General features: G+C 35.4%; 1 protein-coding gene across 9 annotated transcripts in view; it reads left to right on the plus strand.

Annotated features, from left to right (window-relative positions):
* Positions 1-19,386, plus strand: part of CSNK1G1 (casein kinase 1 gamma 1) — a 223,355-nt gene that overhangs the window by 119,799 nt on the left and 84,170 nt on the right. For all 9 annotated transcript variants that reach the window (XR_005216446.1, XR_005216447.1, XM_037833721.1 and 6 more), the window contains 2 exons: positions 6,442-6,482; positions 11,856-11,925. Coding sequence is in view for 7 of the 9 variants with exons in the window: in XM_037833721.1 (XP_037689649.1) it covers positions 6,442-6,482; positions 11,856-11,925 (111 nt within the window). In the remaining 2 variants the exon portion in view is untranslated. The remainder of the gene's footprint in view (positions 1-6,441; positions 6,483-11,855; positions 11,926-19,386) is intronic.

The following is a 19,386-nucleotide window of genomic DNA, read 5'->3' on the forward strand; positions in this document are numbered from 1 at the left end:
AGAGATTCCTGATGAAATATTTACTGATGAAATTATGTAACCTCTGTATTTGCTTCAAAATATTTCTTTTATTGAAATTGGGTGTGATTACATAAGGGAATCATAATATTCACTTGAAATTTTGCATGATAAAATTAAAAAAAAAAAGTCCTTCATTAGTTTTCTATTGCAGAGTATCATGCTTTCTGGAGTGATTCATCCCAGGTTTTAGTGCCACCACTATTTTGTAGAAAAATTTACACATTTGCTTTGTAGAGATGTTGAAAATGTGGTGCAGGTCCTGCTTTCACCCCATTTATAAATGACTGCCACCTCCTTCCTTTCCCCTGGTCCCCACCACCTTCTATCTCATTCTACCTAGCTTCACTTCAGAACTTCAGTTACTGTCATTTTTTTTTACTAACACATGGATCAGAATATCATATTATAGTAGTTTAGGGTAAATCATCCCGGACCTAAGCTTTTCCTCTCAAGAAAAAAATTGAAACTGCTTTCCAAAAGGTGTTTATTGATGGCTATTACTCTTTTTTTGACAATGACCCCAACTAAAAAATAACTATTGTATTGTGATCCAGTACACATACAATTAAATTAAATTTGTGTGTATATCTGGAACAAAATATTTGTTCTTGGTAAGTATGATGTACTCTGATTTTTTTAATTCTGTTTTTCTTTAAAGAAAAAATGTTCGTTAGAACCCACTGAATTTATTTATTTACTTCACATCCCACTAATGGGTCATGTCCTACAGTTTAGAAAACATTTTAACAATGTTTTGTTAATAGTAAACATGCTATATATCATCACCAGGGGTGTTAAGCAAGCTTTAATAATTTTTTTATAATAAGCTACTTTACTGAAGTAACTCCTTGAAAAAACTTGACAAAAGCAGAAATTATCCTTAGTGTTAATTGCTAACCATTTGGGAAATGTTTCAACACAGTATATTAATATATTAGTGGTATTAAGTTAGTAAAAATTAAAAAGTCCTCTGACTTTTTTCTTTTAAGTTATAATGCCATTTATTATCTTCTTCCTTTAATCATACTGTACTCTCCGCTTAAAGAGATGCTGCCAAATGGTGGAGGCAATCGGCCAGCCTGTCCTCTTTTCCCTAAGTAGACATGTTAACCAATCCAACTTACATAAAAGTGGTTTCTTGTTTTAACTACTAATTGCCTCAAGTTCATTTTACAGGATTTTTCTTACAAGTTCTAGGTTGTAATTTATAAATGTACTACTTTTACTTTAGGGCAAGAAAATGTGACAGCTGGAGATCTAACTAAACTGGGAACCGGAGACTGTATGTTCCTTTATCAGTGTGGCTATGAGAACCGAGACCTGCAGGTTCTTTGAAATAATTCTGTTTCTGATGAAGCTTACGGTAAATGTTGTTTCTCTAGGTGACTTCCTGAAACAGGAAGTCTTCATGCAGTGGGTTTTATGGGCAGCATCAGATCCAGGACTGCTGCTTCAGAAGGGCTGAGTTTAGATGTCAAGTGCCAAAAACTAGTATGTAATGCAGTTTCTTTTCCACTAATAATAAAAAAGCCCATGGCCAGGAAGTAAGATTGGGAAGCATTGTGGAATTTGTGCAACAGATAATAAGAGCTTTGAGTGTTGGGATTGCGTCGTCTCGTTGATGGTATTTTTCTACCCATTAAACTACGTGCCTTTCTCACAGTTGCTGTTTTGTGGTGGTGGTTTTTTTTTTTTCTTTTAAGCTGAAGCAGTCATTCATTTTGAACAAGCAAAGATTTTAACCCTTAATCATTTAATTAAATTCTTCCAGAGCAAAAGTTTTGAGCATTGTATGTCACTGAGGATAGTGGCTGACTGATTGTCTAGACTTCCACATGGCTGCCTTTTGTGTTGTCCAGTTGAGTTTTAATGTTGCCTTTTCCCCTGGCAAAGGAATTCATTTGAGCAGGGCATGGCTCAGGAGAATTATCCAGTCACCTCCAATGCTTCTTAGGAATAAGGATGATTGCTTTGTAAAAGGATGACGTGTGTTAAGTTCTTATGGTGCCCCTTGAGAAAGTAAGCAAACACAAGCAAGCTGGCATTTTGTGATATATCAGCCACCATTTTTGGGGACACATACACCTGTCTCATTTATTCCTTGTACTTATGCAATTATATTCTTTTATACAGATATGAAAATTAAAGCTAGGAGGCATTTCATAATTTGCCTATCACATTGAGGTTTAGAGAGAGCTGGGGGAAGGCATTATGGTAGAGTGGAATGATCATTGCCTCTGCTCCTGACTCTTTGGGTTCTCACCTCTGATTAGGAGCATCGTTTTTTACCCTTCTCTTTTCTTTATCCTTCACGTTTACATAAAACCCAAGGGTTTTTAGTTCTTTCTTCAAAATGCCTTGCATATAAATCCTATTTTTTTAGTCCTTCTCTTCCAGGAATGATTACCTCATACCCACAATAATAGAAGTAATAAAAACTAGATTTACCTAGCACTTTGCAGTTTGCAAAGTACTTTCATATATTCTATCTTATGTAATCCTCATAACTACTCTGTGGGATGTCATACTTTAAATGTTCTGTTATAAAAACTTCCTATTTGTCTTCTTTCTAGTCATTCCCCTCCTCTTCTTATACACTGGAGCCAGGCAATATTTCTAAAACATGACTTTCACTATTATTCTTTTTCTGTTAGCACAAAGAGCTTTGTTGGTTTCACAGCAAGCTGAACAATGAAGTCCAAACTCCAGTATTTGCATTTAGGATTATCCTTAATCTGATTCCAAACTAGCCTTCCTTTTTCATTGCCCTAGAACTTTCAAGAACTTTCCATGTGTATCAAGTAAATCTTGGATCACTTCAAGCAAGCATTTGTTACCTACTATATATCAGATATTATGCTTGTTGTTAGGGATAAAAAGATGAATTGAACATTCTTCTTGTCCTCAGGAAATTCACTGCCTACTGGAGATTTAAAAAAAAAAGACATATATGTTCCTAATTATAATATAGTAGTTTATAGACCTAGGTGCTAGTTGAGTCTTAAATTTGTTTAGGAAAGGGATTTTTTTTTTTTTTTAAACAAAAACATAAACACACAAGGAACTAAAAATTGGGAGAAAAGATGAAAATAGATGATAAATGTTAGTAAAATTTTGGAAGCTTAGAAAGCAGATAGTTGAGAGAGCCCAGAGAATGCTGAGTGCCTGCAGGATAGACCAGTTTGTACTACAAAAGACATCAGATAGGTTCAGGAATTGGAGATACCAGGAACTTCAGGAAATTGGGATACAAATAGGGCTGAAAACAGAAGCATTGTGAAAATCTCTGTAAGAAGTAGTTAGACCCCTAAATCTTCTCCCTAACTGTTCATAGCCTGGTTACCCTTTTCCATCCTCACAGGAGATGTCAGGGTCACAATCTGTTGAATCTGAATTAGGAAGGCTCTTGACTTCAGGACCACAGATGCTGTGAAAAGTGGGCTGCCCAGCGGAACACAGGATAAATAAGAAAAAGCTTACACACTGAATGGTGAGGCACCCCTTCTTCCCCACGTCCAGACTCCGCTAGAAGAAGCAGGTCCATAAGTACCTAGGATTTCTTTGAACTCTTGAATTTTTTCTTCAAAGAAAAAAAATTATGTGCAATTTCTATAATATACTTTGTTTTAATGTAAAAAAGATTTCCCCCAAATCTTCAGGTAAAAATGAAGATCCAGAAAATATGTGTCTTATTCTGTAATTTTGTGCACAAACACCATAGTACACCTCCACATATCCTGGGGCACACATACACATAGCACGAAGCTGGCATCCAAGATTATTCATAATCTCTCTTCCTAGTGGATTTTTCTCCATATACCTTGTGCTCCAATTATACCCATCCAACTACAGTATATGAAATTCTGTGTATATTCTGTTGTCTTCAATCACTGTTGAAATTGCTATTTTAATCAGGAATACCCTTTAATCTCTCCTCTATTATCCTTTAAGGCCCAATTTATGTGCCTCTTGTGCTCAGATGCTTCTTTCTATCCACCCCCCCACCCCCAAGCTCCTTTTTTAAGTTGTTCATGTTTCTATATTAACACTCATCACATTATGTGATTTATTTAACAAACTTTTGAGCCACCATGTGCAGGACCCAAGCCCAAGTCTAGAATACACTCTCTGCCTAGTGAGAACAGCTGTTATTCATCTTAGATGCTGGTATCTGCATATAATGCATATTAATCTCTGTTTTCTAGTTGATCTTTTATACTGCCTTGTAAAGGGGTTATTCATAGTCACAGATCTCATCATATCACTATTTTACTCAAAAACCTTTCATTTTAAACTTTAAGATGGCATTCAGTTTTTTTTTCCTAATGTAAACTCAACCCTTTACTCGTCCCTACCCTTTCCTGATCCTCACAATGCAATTTGTTCCGTACACCCCAGATCATCCACCATTTTCAGCCTATGCCATCTGCTTTCTCCCTCAGATGACTTTTCCCTTTCTTTCTACTCATTCTTTAAGATCCAGGAGAAAAAAAAAGAAATGGAAAGAAAGAAAAGAATCTCCTTCTTGAGAGTTTCCTGGCTCTCCTAAACCCCATCATAAGTCATTGCCTTCTTTTCTCTTCTCTTCTAACACATTTAGCTCCTCTATGGTAATATTTAATTCAAGATCTGTCTTGTATTATAGTTAGCTATGTTAAAGTCTTGACTTTCCCATTAGACTGGAATCTTGATTTATTACTCTCTTTACATATACACGACCACCTCAATTCACCTTAAATGCTTAAAAATCTTTATGTGACATTATAACTGGTGTGGAGGAACTCTCTGGGCCAAATTGGAGTTTTAATGTGCGTGTGACGTGGCTGAATGTTACTGTTTCATCTGTTCTTCTCACAGTTATTACTACCCTTTTTACAACTTAATAAAAAATATAAATGGTATTTATTCATTATCAGAACATTAATGGAAACATAATTTAACTTTTAGAAGCTTAGTGCAATTAACATATAGAAGAAAAAATAACTTTTCTGCTTTGCTCCTTTAAAAAAAAGTTATTCAGCTATAATGATTTCTTACCTGTTTTTCTGGCAACATGTGAATCCTCTTTATTATGTTATGTGTAAATGAAAACTATCCTAAATTAGTTTATGCCTTTGACACATAAAGCTATTCAGCAACCTGATAGCAGTATTCAAAGTATAATGATGTAGTTTGCAAAGGGCTTTTTGTTCCCCAAATGAAATTTGTCTTTTTTTTAATTATAAAAACAAGGTGTGTTTTATAAAAATGAAAAACTACTGAGCAACAGTCATTTTATCATCTTAATGTACAACTTTCTATATCTTTTTCCATGTACATATATTCAGCTATGTATGTGTGTGTATGTGTGTAACATTTATTTGTGTGTTATTATTTAAAAAGTAACCATATGGTACATACTAGTAACTTTTAATCAGTCAGGGTTTTGACTGTCTGCCCTACACAGAACATGGTCTTAAACACCACAGGGCACTGAGAGAACTATTAGTTAAAATCATTGCCCTCAAGATATTTATTGTGGGCTGGGTAAGATAGGACAAACATATATAAGAAATAGTTAAGCCTTCAAGGACCAATGTTGGTAGAGATGTGGTAGGGAGCTACGTACTCAGCATACAACATGGGTTCAGTAAGTGATAGTTGTTGCTCTCATCCTTAATTCTCATCTATAATCACTCCCCTCATAGACATTATTAGTCTAGATGTCTGTGAGAATATTGATTTGATTTATTGAAGTAGGGAAGTTGAGAGGGAGAATCATTCCAAGAACTTTGAGATAAGTGTTGTTTAGGTGGAGATCTGTTTCTTGTATGTAATTAAAGATAATAGACTACAGTTCTGGTGTACAGTCAGAACATCTTTGACAATCAGCTACTTACAGGCAGTACATGATGTCTCTAAAAGGTGGGTTGGGCAATAATTGGTTTTATTTCACACTGCCCTTTATGCCCTCTAAAGTTGACACTAAATATCATGACAAAAAAATATAAAATCCCTATTTGCCAATGACTTAAAAATGAAGATTTGTGTTTACTGCTCCAAGAGTTAAAATCTCTGCATCTTTAAAATTTTGACATTTCTCCTTCTTGATTTGCTTCATGGTTTGACAGTTGAAAAATATTAAATAACAGTGTGTGTGTGTTTGAAAAGGAGAGAGAGAAGGAGTGAAAGAAAGATTTGCTTTCTCTTTTTTAAAAAAATTCTCATGTCTAACTTAAATTTCCAAATTCTCAAGCTGTTTTTGTTCTAGTCTTGCTAGGTCTCATTATCTCTGTTTAGCTTTTCACTTATAAATCATGTTTCATATATGTGAACAGCTTTGGGAATCTGACCTTTCTCATGACCCTGTAAGTTAAAATATTCCTTTATATTTCCCAGAATAAATGTCACTAAAACATATACTTTCTGCTTTTCCCCTAGGTAAAAATCTCTACACCAATGAATATGTAGCAATCAAACTGGTGAGTAGAATCTATATTTGCGGTAATTATGTTTTGGTGTCCTCCCTCCTTACGTATCTTTTTACAGGAAATAGTTGTATACATTCACAAAAATACTAATACTGTTTTCCTTTTTGCATGTGATCCCACATGGTGTTTTTCCTTCCAGAATAGTGTTACAGTGATGAATCACTAGATACTATATACTATAGTTAGTTAGATTATGCTGCCTATCATGTTAGCAATGATGAATCAAAAATTAGTTGATAAAAAGTAGCTGGAAGAAATAGTAATTCTTTGAACTTGATGCCATTCACAGTACTATTTTAAAAGATAAAATTATTTGAGAATTTTATCATTTTTCCTTCAAATATCACTGATCCATTTCTTAAATGTAAAGCATTTATTAATATACTTAGTTGTAGAGAACCAAATCTGATCATCTAATCCTGGGTTTAAAAAGCTGTCAACCACATCATGTGGTCATTAGAAGCAGAGACTTCAAATCATTATGTCAATACTAAACTATCACATACCTCAACTAGCCATTGAAAATAGCATTCTATTTAAAAAAAAAAAGGATTAGTAATAATAGTAGAAGAAACAATTCTTTATCTCATATTTAAGGTTGATGCAAAATCATTTCTAATTCTACCTTCTATGAAACTGAGTAAATGTTTGTCTTCCAAATCCCAGGATTTACAGTTACCTTGGGCATTATTAGTTGGAAACCGGAGAGAGGAGTTAATGGTTGAAAGAAGCGTCTTGTGATACTTGAATGCTGTTCTTTTCTGATGAATTAACATTTAAAATATTACTGAAAATTAAAGAAAACCAGACCATAGAACTGTACAACACAGAGTAAACCCTAATATAAACTATGATCTATAGTTAATAGTATAATTATAATCTTGATTCATCCATTTTAACAAAGGTACGGCACTAATGCAAAATGTTAATAACAGGGAAAACTGTGTGAAGGGAGGTATATGGAAACTCTGTACTTACTGCAGGATTTTTCTGTAAACCTACAACTGCTTTGATAAATGTAAAAACTGAACATTTGTTATTGTCCCTTTATTGATCAAGACTTCTTTTGAGGCATTCTATTAGGGGCAATTCTTTCTATCTAGATTTCTTCTCCCAGGGTCATACCAGATAAACTGTATAGATTAGTTACATAACATGTTGTTGACATGACTGACCATTACATTTCACTTTCATTTTATTAAATCTTTATTGGGCTTTGTATGGCCAATAATTAAAGTTAAAAGTAGACTTCATATCATCTAGAGATAATGATGTGCCTCAGTACTTCATTTCTCTTTCAAATAAGTCTTAAAGGCATGTTATAGGATAACAGTCTCATCTGTGGTATACACTCTTGCTGTTGGACTTGTGCTCTCCTAGGGAGATAGAAGGGGAGTAATTGAGCTCTTTTTATTTTAACAGCAAGTTTTGCCTTACATCCCTATGAGGTAGCCACCTTTTGTAGGTTTAGGATTTCAGGCAGACATGTGTGTTCCAGAATAACCTTCTGGCAAATGGCCAGCCCTCTATGGAAATATAAGTAGCATCTGGCATAGAAATGAAAGGAAATCCTACTAGTGCTGTTTCAGTTCTACTTTGCTTGAATCTGAAGGGCAGACTCATATTTCTTGGATTTCTAGGGACCTTTTTAAGAACTCATATATAAAGTGAACAAAATAGTCTGATGAGCCCCTCCTTTACCTTTCACCCAAATTTCTAGGGTTCTTTTTTTGACAGAGGTTTTCTAACAATTGTAAAAAAAAATTTCCCTCCATGCTGCTCATCTGTGCTCGGAAGTGTTTGCATTGCCCTGTATTCATCCTGTTTCCAGAAAAGCACTTTGAAGCCCCAATTGGCTAATTATACTGCAACCATGGACTAAAGGGGTTGTTTGGCTGAAGAGTGTTAATCTTTCAGTCAGTGATTAACAAGGCCTCATGTCTGCGTATTATGTGAAGTATAAGCCCATTTTCAGCCCTAGATTCTCTAAAGAGTTTTTCCTTTTTTAAAAATCTGCTAACTTAAGTTACCCAGGATCAGACTGGATATTTCCTATTAAGGTTTTCCAATATGAGATTTCAGAATATTATATTTGAGGAAGATTCCATGGTTTAAAAATTTATTCCTACTTAGGGTTTGTCAAAATCCAAAGACTGTTTATACGGAAAGAACACTCCTCTTTCTGGTGCTTGTGTCAACCTCTGTTTGGTATTGTCATCACATTTCCTATTTGATTCATCATGAAGTATCAGTGATTTTCCTCAAGGAAAAATTCCATAACTCGCTGCTTTGGGCAGTGATGTAATGGAAGACCTACAACTAAATGTAGTCTCTCATCAGTGATCCCTACATATCTGAGGAAACAAATGGATGGTCTTATGTCTTCTGATTACAAGAATCTTGGGAAACTTGGAGTTCAACTCTAATAATTGCTGATTTTACAATCAAAGAAGAGCAGGAGTTCTTTCACAGAGCTCCTTAGGGATATGAAATATTCTGGTCTGCCTTAATTGATTTAGAAATACAACAATCCTAGAAGCAGAGGGTAGAGTAGATATCTTCATGAATTCTGTAATTTATGAGTTTCATATCTTAAGAAAAATGCAGCAAACTTCAAGTTGGTTCAGGAAAGAGCCTTCAGAGATGATCAGAGAACTAAAACATAAGACCAGTGAGGAAAAGTTAAATGAACTGAAATTTGTCCGAAGAAAGGAAATCTAAGAAATGATTGAATAGTTCTGTTATTTGAATACAGCTCTTGGAGCATTCACAGGTTTTTGAGGAGCTGTTTTTTCTGGTTACTGAGGATGTAAGAGAAACAATCTTAAGTTTTAGTAGTGGAGATTTGAACTAAATATAAAGATCTTCCAAATCTCGAAACTTGTTAAAACACCAGCATGAATTATCAGGGGAGGCTGCGGGATCGCCTTCTTTGAAGTCTTAAAAATAGGGTGAATAATTATCTGATCTACTTAGAACCAAATAGATGAAGTAAATGAATTAAATGACTGTGCAATGTCGCTCTTGCACCTGTGATTATTTATTATTTATCTGTTTTTGGTGTGGTCTTTAAGGAAGAAGGTCTTAGAGGAAAACTGAGAGTAGAGCCAGAAAGTAAATAAGCTACCAGTTAAAAATATTCTGGTTTCTTATTGTAACAGTGCTTACTGTAATAATAATTAGTGTTAGATAACTGCAGATGCTGAGTTTCTAAAGAGAGATCAAAACAAGGTTGTGATGATTTTTGTCTGTCATTGAAAAACGAAAAGAATGTTCCTTTAAGGAGATCCTATCTTTGTAGGGTAATGTTAGATTGTCTTGTTAGCTATTTGCTTGGTATGCTGTCAGTTCAAAAGAATTAACCAGCCAATTCTTGAAGTTTAGTATAGAGCAAAATGTGGTTGTTCAGCTGCTTTATCTCTGAGGGCTTTAGAAAACTCTGTTTTTGAAAACTTGAACACCACCTTGATTAAAGTTACATATTTTAATTGCATTTATGATCTTTAATTCTCTAGAGTGTAAAAATAATTATACACAAGAATGTCCCTAACAACGTTCATAATATTAAAAACTGAAAACAGTCCAAATGTCCCAAAATTATGATGTGTGAGTGTGTGAGAAGCACACACAGATACATGCAAACCTATAGGCATTCATAGGGATACTACAGCCATTAAAACTAATAATATACAGCTATACTTATTGCCATAGAAAGATGTCATCATCACATTGTTGAATTTTAAAAATGCACATTACAGAACAGCAAATACAATATGCTCTCATTTATATAAAAATATTCATAAACCTATATTATATAAAAATACATCTATTAAAATAGATTTGGGACAGAGGCTTAGAGACAAAATGCCCAGAAACATTTTGGAGAAAATCATTAAAACCAGAACCAGGAGAGAAGCTAGGAGATGAAATCCAGAGTTTACCACAGAGAAACTAAGAGAGGACCCCCAGATGCTTAGTAATAACTGCCCTGGGAGAAACAAGCAAGGATGCACAGGAGCTGAGAGAGAGAAGCTGAGACAGAAACCCAGAGACATTTTGGCAAAAGCAACAGAAACCAGAATCTAAACCTGGGAGTGACCCAGCAGACTCCAGCCATGTGCCTTCCAATGTGACAGAGGAACACCAGATGCCAACAGCTTTTCTTCAGAGAAGAAATCCATGTGTTTATCATCATCCCATCCTTGTTGCCAAAACCATGAAGAACTGTGAAGGGTCTGAGATGCAGAACACCCTTGAAAAGATAGTCTGGAACAAAGGCCTGCCTTTCTGAAAGAATTCTGCCAGAAATCCTACGTGTTTGATATGAAGCCATGCAAAATCGATTTCAGAATGAAATGGTGAAAAAATCTGCTTAGGAGAAAGAATTTATCAGAAATTTACTTGATTTGAATTTACATGCTTCCTTTAGTATGGTTTACTGTCATGCTAAAGTTAGATAATCCTAAGAAATACTGTCAGCAAATGATAGTAGCCTGGTTCCTTTCTCCTCACTCTAGTGATATACATTTATGAGGCAATTGAATGCAGTGATTAACAGTGAAAGACTCTGGGTTTTGTTGGATTCAATAGTTGGGTTCAAATACTGGATCTGCTGCTTGCTAGCTTTGAAACCTTGGCAAATGAAAACATTTAATGCAGTGCCTGGTACGTGATAAGCACTTTATATCCAGGTTTGCCATTATTAGTCCCTTGCAGAGTCCAGGAAGTTTTCTGATACATTCTTATCCTCCAACAACTCCTTTTCCTAGATTTCATATAGAAAATACACCTCTCCAAGTTAATATATTTTTGAAATATGCTAAAATTCCAAATATATAAATCATTGTAATAAAAAAAAAATAGATTTGGAAATACACCAAAATGTTAATAGCAGTTCTCTATAAGTGATATTATTTCAGATTATTTTTACTTTATTCTTGGTTTTTGTGTTTTATTTTTTATGCTGACCTTGTATCAGTTTACTGAAAGTAATAAAGCTGGTCACCACCCAAAATTCTTGATAAAACAAGCAGGAAATATACGTTGGTATTTAAAAAGAGTTTGGCATCTGGTTTCCTAGGAGAATATATTTTGGGAGATTATTTCATGGTGAGGGAGCTATCTCTGAATGACCACTCATGCAGAGTCTGTTTTCATTTAGTTATATGTGAAAGGAATTGTATGTAATTCAGCTTCATCTTCTCCTAGCTGTGCCTTCAAAGAGAAACTGTAGTAAGAAAATGCAGTCACATATGGATATCATATGTGATAAGTGATTCTTGGCTCTGATTTACTCTAAAAATTTAGGAATAGAAAAATCTCATTTGTCTAAATCTGATCACAATTTCACTTCTTGGGTTTCAGGAACCAATAAAATCACGTGCTCCACAGCTTCATTTAGAGTACAGGTTTTATAAACAGCTCGGCAGTGCAGGTAAGTCAAATCTTTTCTATCCATTTTACTTAGTATATAGCTTGGCTGGAAGCCCTAAAATATCATGTAAATTCTCTTGTCTGGTTTACCTGTTTATCAGATTATATACTTTCCTATTTGCTGAATAGGTAAATAACCATAGTCAAATAAACATGATCAACCAAAAAGCTATTTGCTCTCTGTCTTGTGGAAGTACAGTTGAGTTGTTTGGGGTCTGTGATGCCATTATCTTACCCACAGACCAGCCTTGGAATTCTTTTACCTGTCTGAAACATGTATGTTATGGAGTTTTTGCTTTTTGGTAGTTCATTTATTCTCTTTTCATTTCTTTATGTATTCCAAAAGAAAGAAGAGGTTGGTAATTTGCAAGCTATATTTTAACACATTGAGACTACATACCTATTTTAAAGATATTCTAAAGTATACATTTGTAAAATACCATAACTGTCATTTTGCCCATTGTTCTCATTAATTTGCAAGTGCTATTCCATATGATTATAATAACCTATGGCCTTTCAGTTTTTTAAATTGTTTATAATTTTTAAAAACACACCTTCTTTTTGCCTAAAAGCTCTAATTTCTGAACTGTCTTGCTAGTTTCCAAAAAAATATTTTGTCTGAGCAATTGTTGCGAACCATAAGGAGGTTGCTTTTGTAGGACACCTCTCTCTGAAGATGGAATCCTACAGAGCTAGTTTTATCATTTGACTGTAGTAGAAATTCCTCTGTTTTATGCTCCCTTCATAGTGACAGTTTTATGTGAATTACTAAAAGATGATCTCTATTTCAAGTACCACTATTGAAGGAATTTGAATTTCACTTCTTAGAATATATAGAATTATATAAGAGCCACTAGGTGTTACTCAAGTCTCCTTATATCCTGACCATGGCAGCAGTTAGCCATAGTCATAACATAAGGAGGCCAAGGTTGAGCATTTGTCTTTCTTTGGACTTAACATAAATTCTTATTCATAGTTGCTTCTCAATATATATTGGTTGATTGACTGTATTCTTAAACATGGAGTGTTTTTGGCATAGGATTTAAGTTTGGCAACTGAGTTGACAGAATGTATGTGTAACTTGAGGTTTGAGTTCCCTCTTGCTCTAGAACTAAACCGTAAATTTGGCTATCACGTTGTTCCTGGTTTTGTAAATTTCACAGTGATAACTATGCACAGCTGACTTATGATGAACATGTTTGTACATGTCTTAAAACTGAAGCACAATCACTGGCTCACAGTATCATCATATAGTTATGCATTGTATACCTCAGATGGGTTGTATGGTATGTGAATATATCTCAATAAAATTGCATTTAAAAAACAAACAAACATAGTGTGATAGGCCCACTCACACTTCTGGCAGTCTTCATCGCTTTGGTTTGTTGGAAATTACAGGACATATCCGTGGCCATCACCATCTCAATTATCAAGATCTGAAACTCCCTTTCAGGGAAACCCTATGGAGAAAGAAGGATGGAAGTAAAATTTGAAAAGTAAAAATTTGTTTATTTTTTGCCACTTCTAATCAAAATCAGTTAATTATTTCTGAATTAATGAAGGTTAAGGATTAAGGATAGGATAATTTATTAGGAACATGACATGTAAAATGCACATAATATTTGGAAAATTAACTTATAGAAAAAAATTCCAGTGAAGCTGAAAACATGTAGTAAAGCTTCTCAGCTGAGTTGAAGTGTTGAGAAAGAATCAATTTGAAAATAATCCTGGGAGAAAGACTGATAATCCATATTACACTTTGGATATAGGTATTCCACTTTTTTTTTTATTAAAAGACTTTATTTTTCAGAGCAGTTTTAGGTTTACAGAAAAATTTTGAAGATAGTACAGAGTTCTCAAATACCCCCTCTCCTCTGCACAATTTCCCCTATTATTAGCTTCTTGTTCTTATTACAACTCACAATTTCCCCTATTATTAGCTTCTAGTTCTTATTACAACTCACAGACCAATAATGACACATGATTATTAACTGAAGTCCATAGTTTTACATGAGGGTTCACTGTTTGTGTTGTCCAGTTCTGTGGGTTTTGATAAATGCAAAATGTCATGCATCCACCATTACACTATCAAAGAGAATAGTTTCAACACTATTAGTTTGTTTCAACCCTAAAAATGCCCTATGCGCCATCTATTCATCGCCTCCTTCCCTCCCTCCTAAATCCCTGGCAACCACTGATCTTTTTACTGTCTGTACCGAGTTATAATTTACATTGAATTAACTGCTTCCATATAAATTGTACAATCCAGTGAGTTTTAACAGTTGAATACACTTTTGAAAACACCTGATTCTTTCCATCACCCTCAAGCCCTTTGCAGTTCATCCCTCTCTCTGTCCATAGGACTCCCAGGCAACAACTCATCTTCTTTAGAATGGTTTCTAGAATAACATACGCACACACATACATACAAACATACACACGCACATATATATAAATGTACTTTTTAATGTCTGGCTTCCTTCACTTGGCAAAATGATTGTACAATACATCCATGTAATGGTTCATCGATAGTTCATTTGTTTTTATTGCTGAGTGGTATTCCATTGTATGGATATACTATGATTTATCTGTTCACCAGCTGATGGACATTTGGGTTATTAGATTCCAGTTTGGGGCAAATGTGAATAGAGCTGCCATAAAAAATCCTGTGGGTGGGTGGAGGGGGGTTGGCGGTTAGGCACAAATAAACATATGCTAAGTCCAGCCCAACTTAGAAGTTTGAGTGGACAAAATCAGATCAATCCTTCCCTTTTAAGTATACAACAGAAAATTCTCATGAACTATTATCTATTCTGTAGAAGTAACATCTGTACTGCTAGGCTTGTACTTTCCCCAAATATAGGAGATGATTACAGATTCTTGAAGTTATGGCATTCTCCATGCACTGAGTAAATAAGAAGAGCATTGGGTGAACGGCAACTAAAAGATTGCTTTCACTTTAGGCAGCAAGAAAAACTGGATCCTCTGAGATTAGTGTATCCCTCACTGCAGTGAGTGGAAATAGGTGGGCTCTATTATAGTGGTCAGGTCAGCTGTTGGCCCATAGGTAGGCTGGCCATCATTGGTCTTCTTCCTAGCACTTCTGACAATCATCTAAAAGTCACAAAGCCTTCTAGGCCTTACATGAAGTTCAGGGGTGATTCAGTTCTTTCTGGCCTCATTGTTTCTGCTTCTTGAGATTACCCACTTAAAGGATCTGTGGTGTCTATCTTCTCAATACTCTTGCCTACAATTAACAAGGTAGCCACAAATTTTTCCAAGATAGGAAGAGCTTTAAGAAGTGGCTCAAATTTCCACTCAGTGCAAGAATTGCTTCTAATATTTTATTAACAAGTAATTATCCACCTTTGCTTGACCACTTCTAGCCATAGAGTTCACCACTTTTCAAGGCAATTCAGTTTTGGAAAGCCCAAGGTATTGGCAGTTCTTCATATTGTGCCACAATTTGCCTTTTTAAAAATTTTCATGGAGCACAGTTGGGTCTTCTGTTGGCAGCTCAGAGGCATTCATCTGTACCTGTTATATGCTGCCCCCTCTACCACCCACCTCCAGGCCTCCTTTTTAAGCCAAGTGTCTTCAGTTCTTTCAGTCTTTTTGCATAACGTGGTTTGCAGATACTGCACCATCATCACTCCACAAACCTACTCCCTACCAGCAAGTACACATGTACAAACACACACACTTCTGAATTCCCTCTAGATTTTTGACATTCCTTTTAAGCAAGCCTCCGAAAACAGCACAAGAAACTCTTCAGACAGTGGGATTGTTATCTTCCTTGACCTGGACACAGTATTTCTAATAATTCAACATATTTTACATTAGTTTCTTAACAGCCATTTACATAATTGACTTTTCTGCTTTTATGGAATTGTACTCAGTCAAAACCTATAAATCCTTTTTATATAAGCTGCCATCAGTTAAGGCTTTCTGCATTTTTTTGTAGTTATATAATTGATTTTGAGCACCTGAACGTCTTAAATGTCATCTTATTTTGTCCCATTATTACTAAATATTGGGATATTTTTCGATCCTGATTCTGTTGTCCTACTGATAATTATGTAGTGTCTATTTTTTAATTATAATTACATATTAACCCCCTGTTCTGGTTTGCTACTGCTGCCATTTTGCACAATACCAGAAATGGATTGAATTTTACAAAGGGGGTTTATTTGGTTAAAAAGTTACTGTCTAAAGGCCATAACATGTCCATGGTATAGCATCAACAAAGGGTACCTTCACTGGAGAAAGGCCATTGGCATCCAGAAAACCTCTGTAGCTGGAAAGGCGCATGGCTGGCATCTGCTTGCTCCCAGGTTGTGTTTCAAAATGGTGTTCTCCAAAGTGTTGCTCTTGGGGCGTTTTGTCCTCTCCTAGCTGCAGCTGCTCCAAATGTCACTCTCAGTGCTCTTGTGGTGTTTGTCCTCTCTTAGCTTCTCCGGAGCAAGAGTCTGTTTTCAACGGCCATCTTCAAACTGTCTCTCTTCTGCAGCTACTCTCTCAGCTCCTGTGCATTCTTCGAAGTGTCCCTCTTGGCTGCAGCAAGCTTGCTCCTTCTGTCTGAGCTTAGATAGTGCTCCAGGAAACTAATCAAGGCCCATGCTGAATGGGTGGGGCCACACCCCCATGGAAATTATCCAATCAGAGTCACACCCACAGTTGGGTGGGGCGCATTTCCATGGAAACAACCTAATCCCAACATTCCAACTTAATCCCCACTAATATGTCTGCCCCACAAGATAGCATCAAAGAATATGGCTTTTTCTGGGGGACATAATACATAAACCAGCACACAGGGCATTAGTGAAGTAGCACCGAAGAGAGGGACCATTGTTCAGTATAGGATAAGGAAGATTTAAAATGTATCACACTGATAGTGTTTAACCTTGTTGGGCCTCAGATTTTGTCTACATGATGGAACTAATATTTGCTATCCTGCCTTCCTCATAAGGTATTCTTGGTGATCTAATAAGTGCAAGTGTGACCAGTGTGAAAATAACCTAAGTATCCATCAATATGGAACTGCTTAAATAAATAATGTTATATTTATACCATATAATACTGTATAGCTATTAAAAAGGAGGAAGAGCTCTATGTACTAATATGGAAAGATATCCCAATATATTTTTCCATTTTTATCATATTTTTTTAAACTGTAGACTATAACATAACATACATAGAAGTTATATCTTTCCAAGTGAAATTTAACAAGTAGTTAGAGAACAAATTTCAAAGAAAATTATAGGTTACAGTTCCTTATATTTCCTCACTGTGAAATATAACATATATACAAAAATGTAGTATCTGTCAACATATGATTTAATAAACAATTATATAGGAGATTTCAAAGGTTGTTAAGAGTTGTACCATAGTTTCAGTTATTTTCTTATTGTGAAATATAACATATATACAAAAAGTTGATAGCTTTCAAATTATAATTTAACAAGTAGCTACAGAATAAATTTTCAAAGGATGCTATGTGTTACAGTTGCACATTTCATTTCTTTCCTTCTAGCTTATTCTAGTACCCTAGCAACTAAGAAAAAGAAAATCATATAAAGATTCAGTATTCATTTATAATCCTTTGTTAAATTCCATCTTGTCTGTTGTTATCCCTTCCTCTATTTTAAGTGAAAATATAAACAATGATTACCTTTAAAAAGAATGGGAAGCAAAGGCATTTTAAGTTTTCACTTTATATCCTTCAGTATTGTTTGAAATTTTTACCCTGAGTATTATTTTTATACTAATAACTAACTTTTTTATAGACTGCACCAGTTGATTTATTCTTCTTTTCCTCCCTCTTCCATCACCATAGCCTAAATGTAACAAAGCCCAAGCAACCTGCTCCTGCCCCCCACCCCTGTTTTTCCTGAGCCATATGTTGACAGTTTTAGGCACAATTTCAACAACTCATAATAAAGTGGTACAATACCTTGTTTTCTTTCTTTCCAAACACGTTGTCAGAAGAAAAAAAGCAAACTGAAATGGAATAATTTGTCTTAGGCAATAAGATTTCCTATCTTATGGGGGATAGGGGATTGTTCAGGTAGAAGTGGAACAGTTATACACTGGGGATGTTGTGAGAGAGATTTGTGCACTGTGTAGAGTTTGAATAGATGACTTTCTGAGGCCAATTTGAATTCTAAGATTCTGTGATAAGAAACTCTTAAAGAATACATGTTACTGTATGAGAAACATCCTGGTTATATTTCCTCTGCAGATATTTATACTTGGTGTCTTCCTCAAGTTTCAGAAGACTCAAACTTACCTTTTAGTAGTTATTACTGTAAAAATATAATCCCGGCAAAATGGACATATGATGGTCAGTGAGTCAGAATGGAAACATTGTCTAGTGTTTTCACATAATGGGATGACAAGTGTCCAGGTGGATTTTTACTTGAAAAGTGTGGTTCAAAGTATTGAGACTGAAATTTCTGGAGGATTTCCAAACTTATTACAAGCGAAACCAAGAATATTTAAATGTGAACCTCTACAACTATATGTAATAATTATGAAAAATTATGTTATTTTCCTCATATATGGAAAATAAAGTTTTAGAGTTTTTTCCTGTGACTAAACCAAATACTTTTTTTTTTAAGCAGGCATGAAATTTATTAGGTATGCATGTGATAGAAGCATGTGGGCACTCTTGCAAAGCAGAGATGAGAAAGGCAAGAGGTCCTGGCAATGTGGGGTCATTTGCCTTTATAGATTAGCTTTATTTACTCCGCCTCTCCCTTCCTTGTTCGGGGCTCTTTCTCTTACCCTCCCTTCTCTCCAGAGCAGTGCCTGGTGATAGATAGAGCATTTGGATGGGTCCGTTGGCTCCACCCTTCTCTGTAGATGACTCGCTTAGATGGGGTTGTTTGGCCCCTAGGTGCTTTTATATTACTGTTTTTCTCAGAGATATCCTTCTCCTTGAGGCCTGACTCCTTTTGGGAATTAGCTCTTTGCTGAGCCAAGTCACCACCCTAATTCTAACCCTGTCTCCTTTCCCCCACAGAGACATCTCTCTTTAATCTTAAGGGAATTTGGACCAGTGGTTCATCTTCTGCAATTGCTTCACACTGTCAGTTGGGTTGCAGTCCCCTACTTGTGGGAGCATAGAAGTCTCTGGCCATGCTATTGAGGGTGACTGGTTGAGCATGGAGAACAGGAGCATAGCCTTTGGTAAGGAGAAGTTTGTTGTGAAAGGCTTCTAATCTATAAGAAACAAACTGGGTGCTTGCTTAAGAGAATAATGGAAATCCCTATTATTGAATGGGGACTTGATGAGAAAGTTTCACTTTTTTCTCTAGTCCTTCAAGGGACTTTGCAAATACTTTTTATTTTCTGATTAAGATTTTAGTCTTTATTCTAGGTTCCTTGTCAAACAGAGCTGAACTAGGATGTTTTTATGATCTGTAACTTCTGAAAAACTAAAACCATGATTGACAACATT

This window comes from Choloepus didactylus, chromosome 4 (assembly GCF_015220235.1).
Source record: "Choloepus didactylus isolate mChoDid1 chromosome 4, mChoDid1.pri, whole genome shotgun sequence".
Classification (NCBI taxonomy): Eukaryota; Metazoa; Chordata; class Mammalia; order Pilosa; family Megalonychidae; genus Choloepus; species Choloepus didactylus.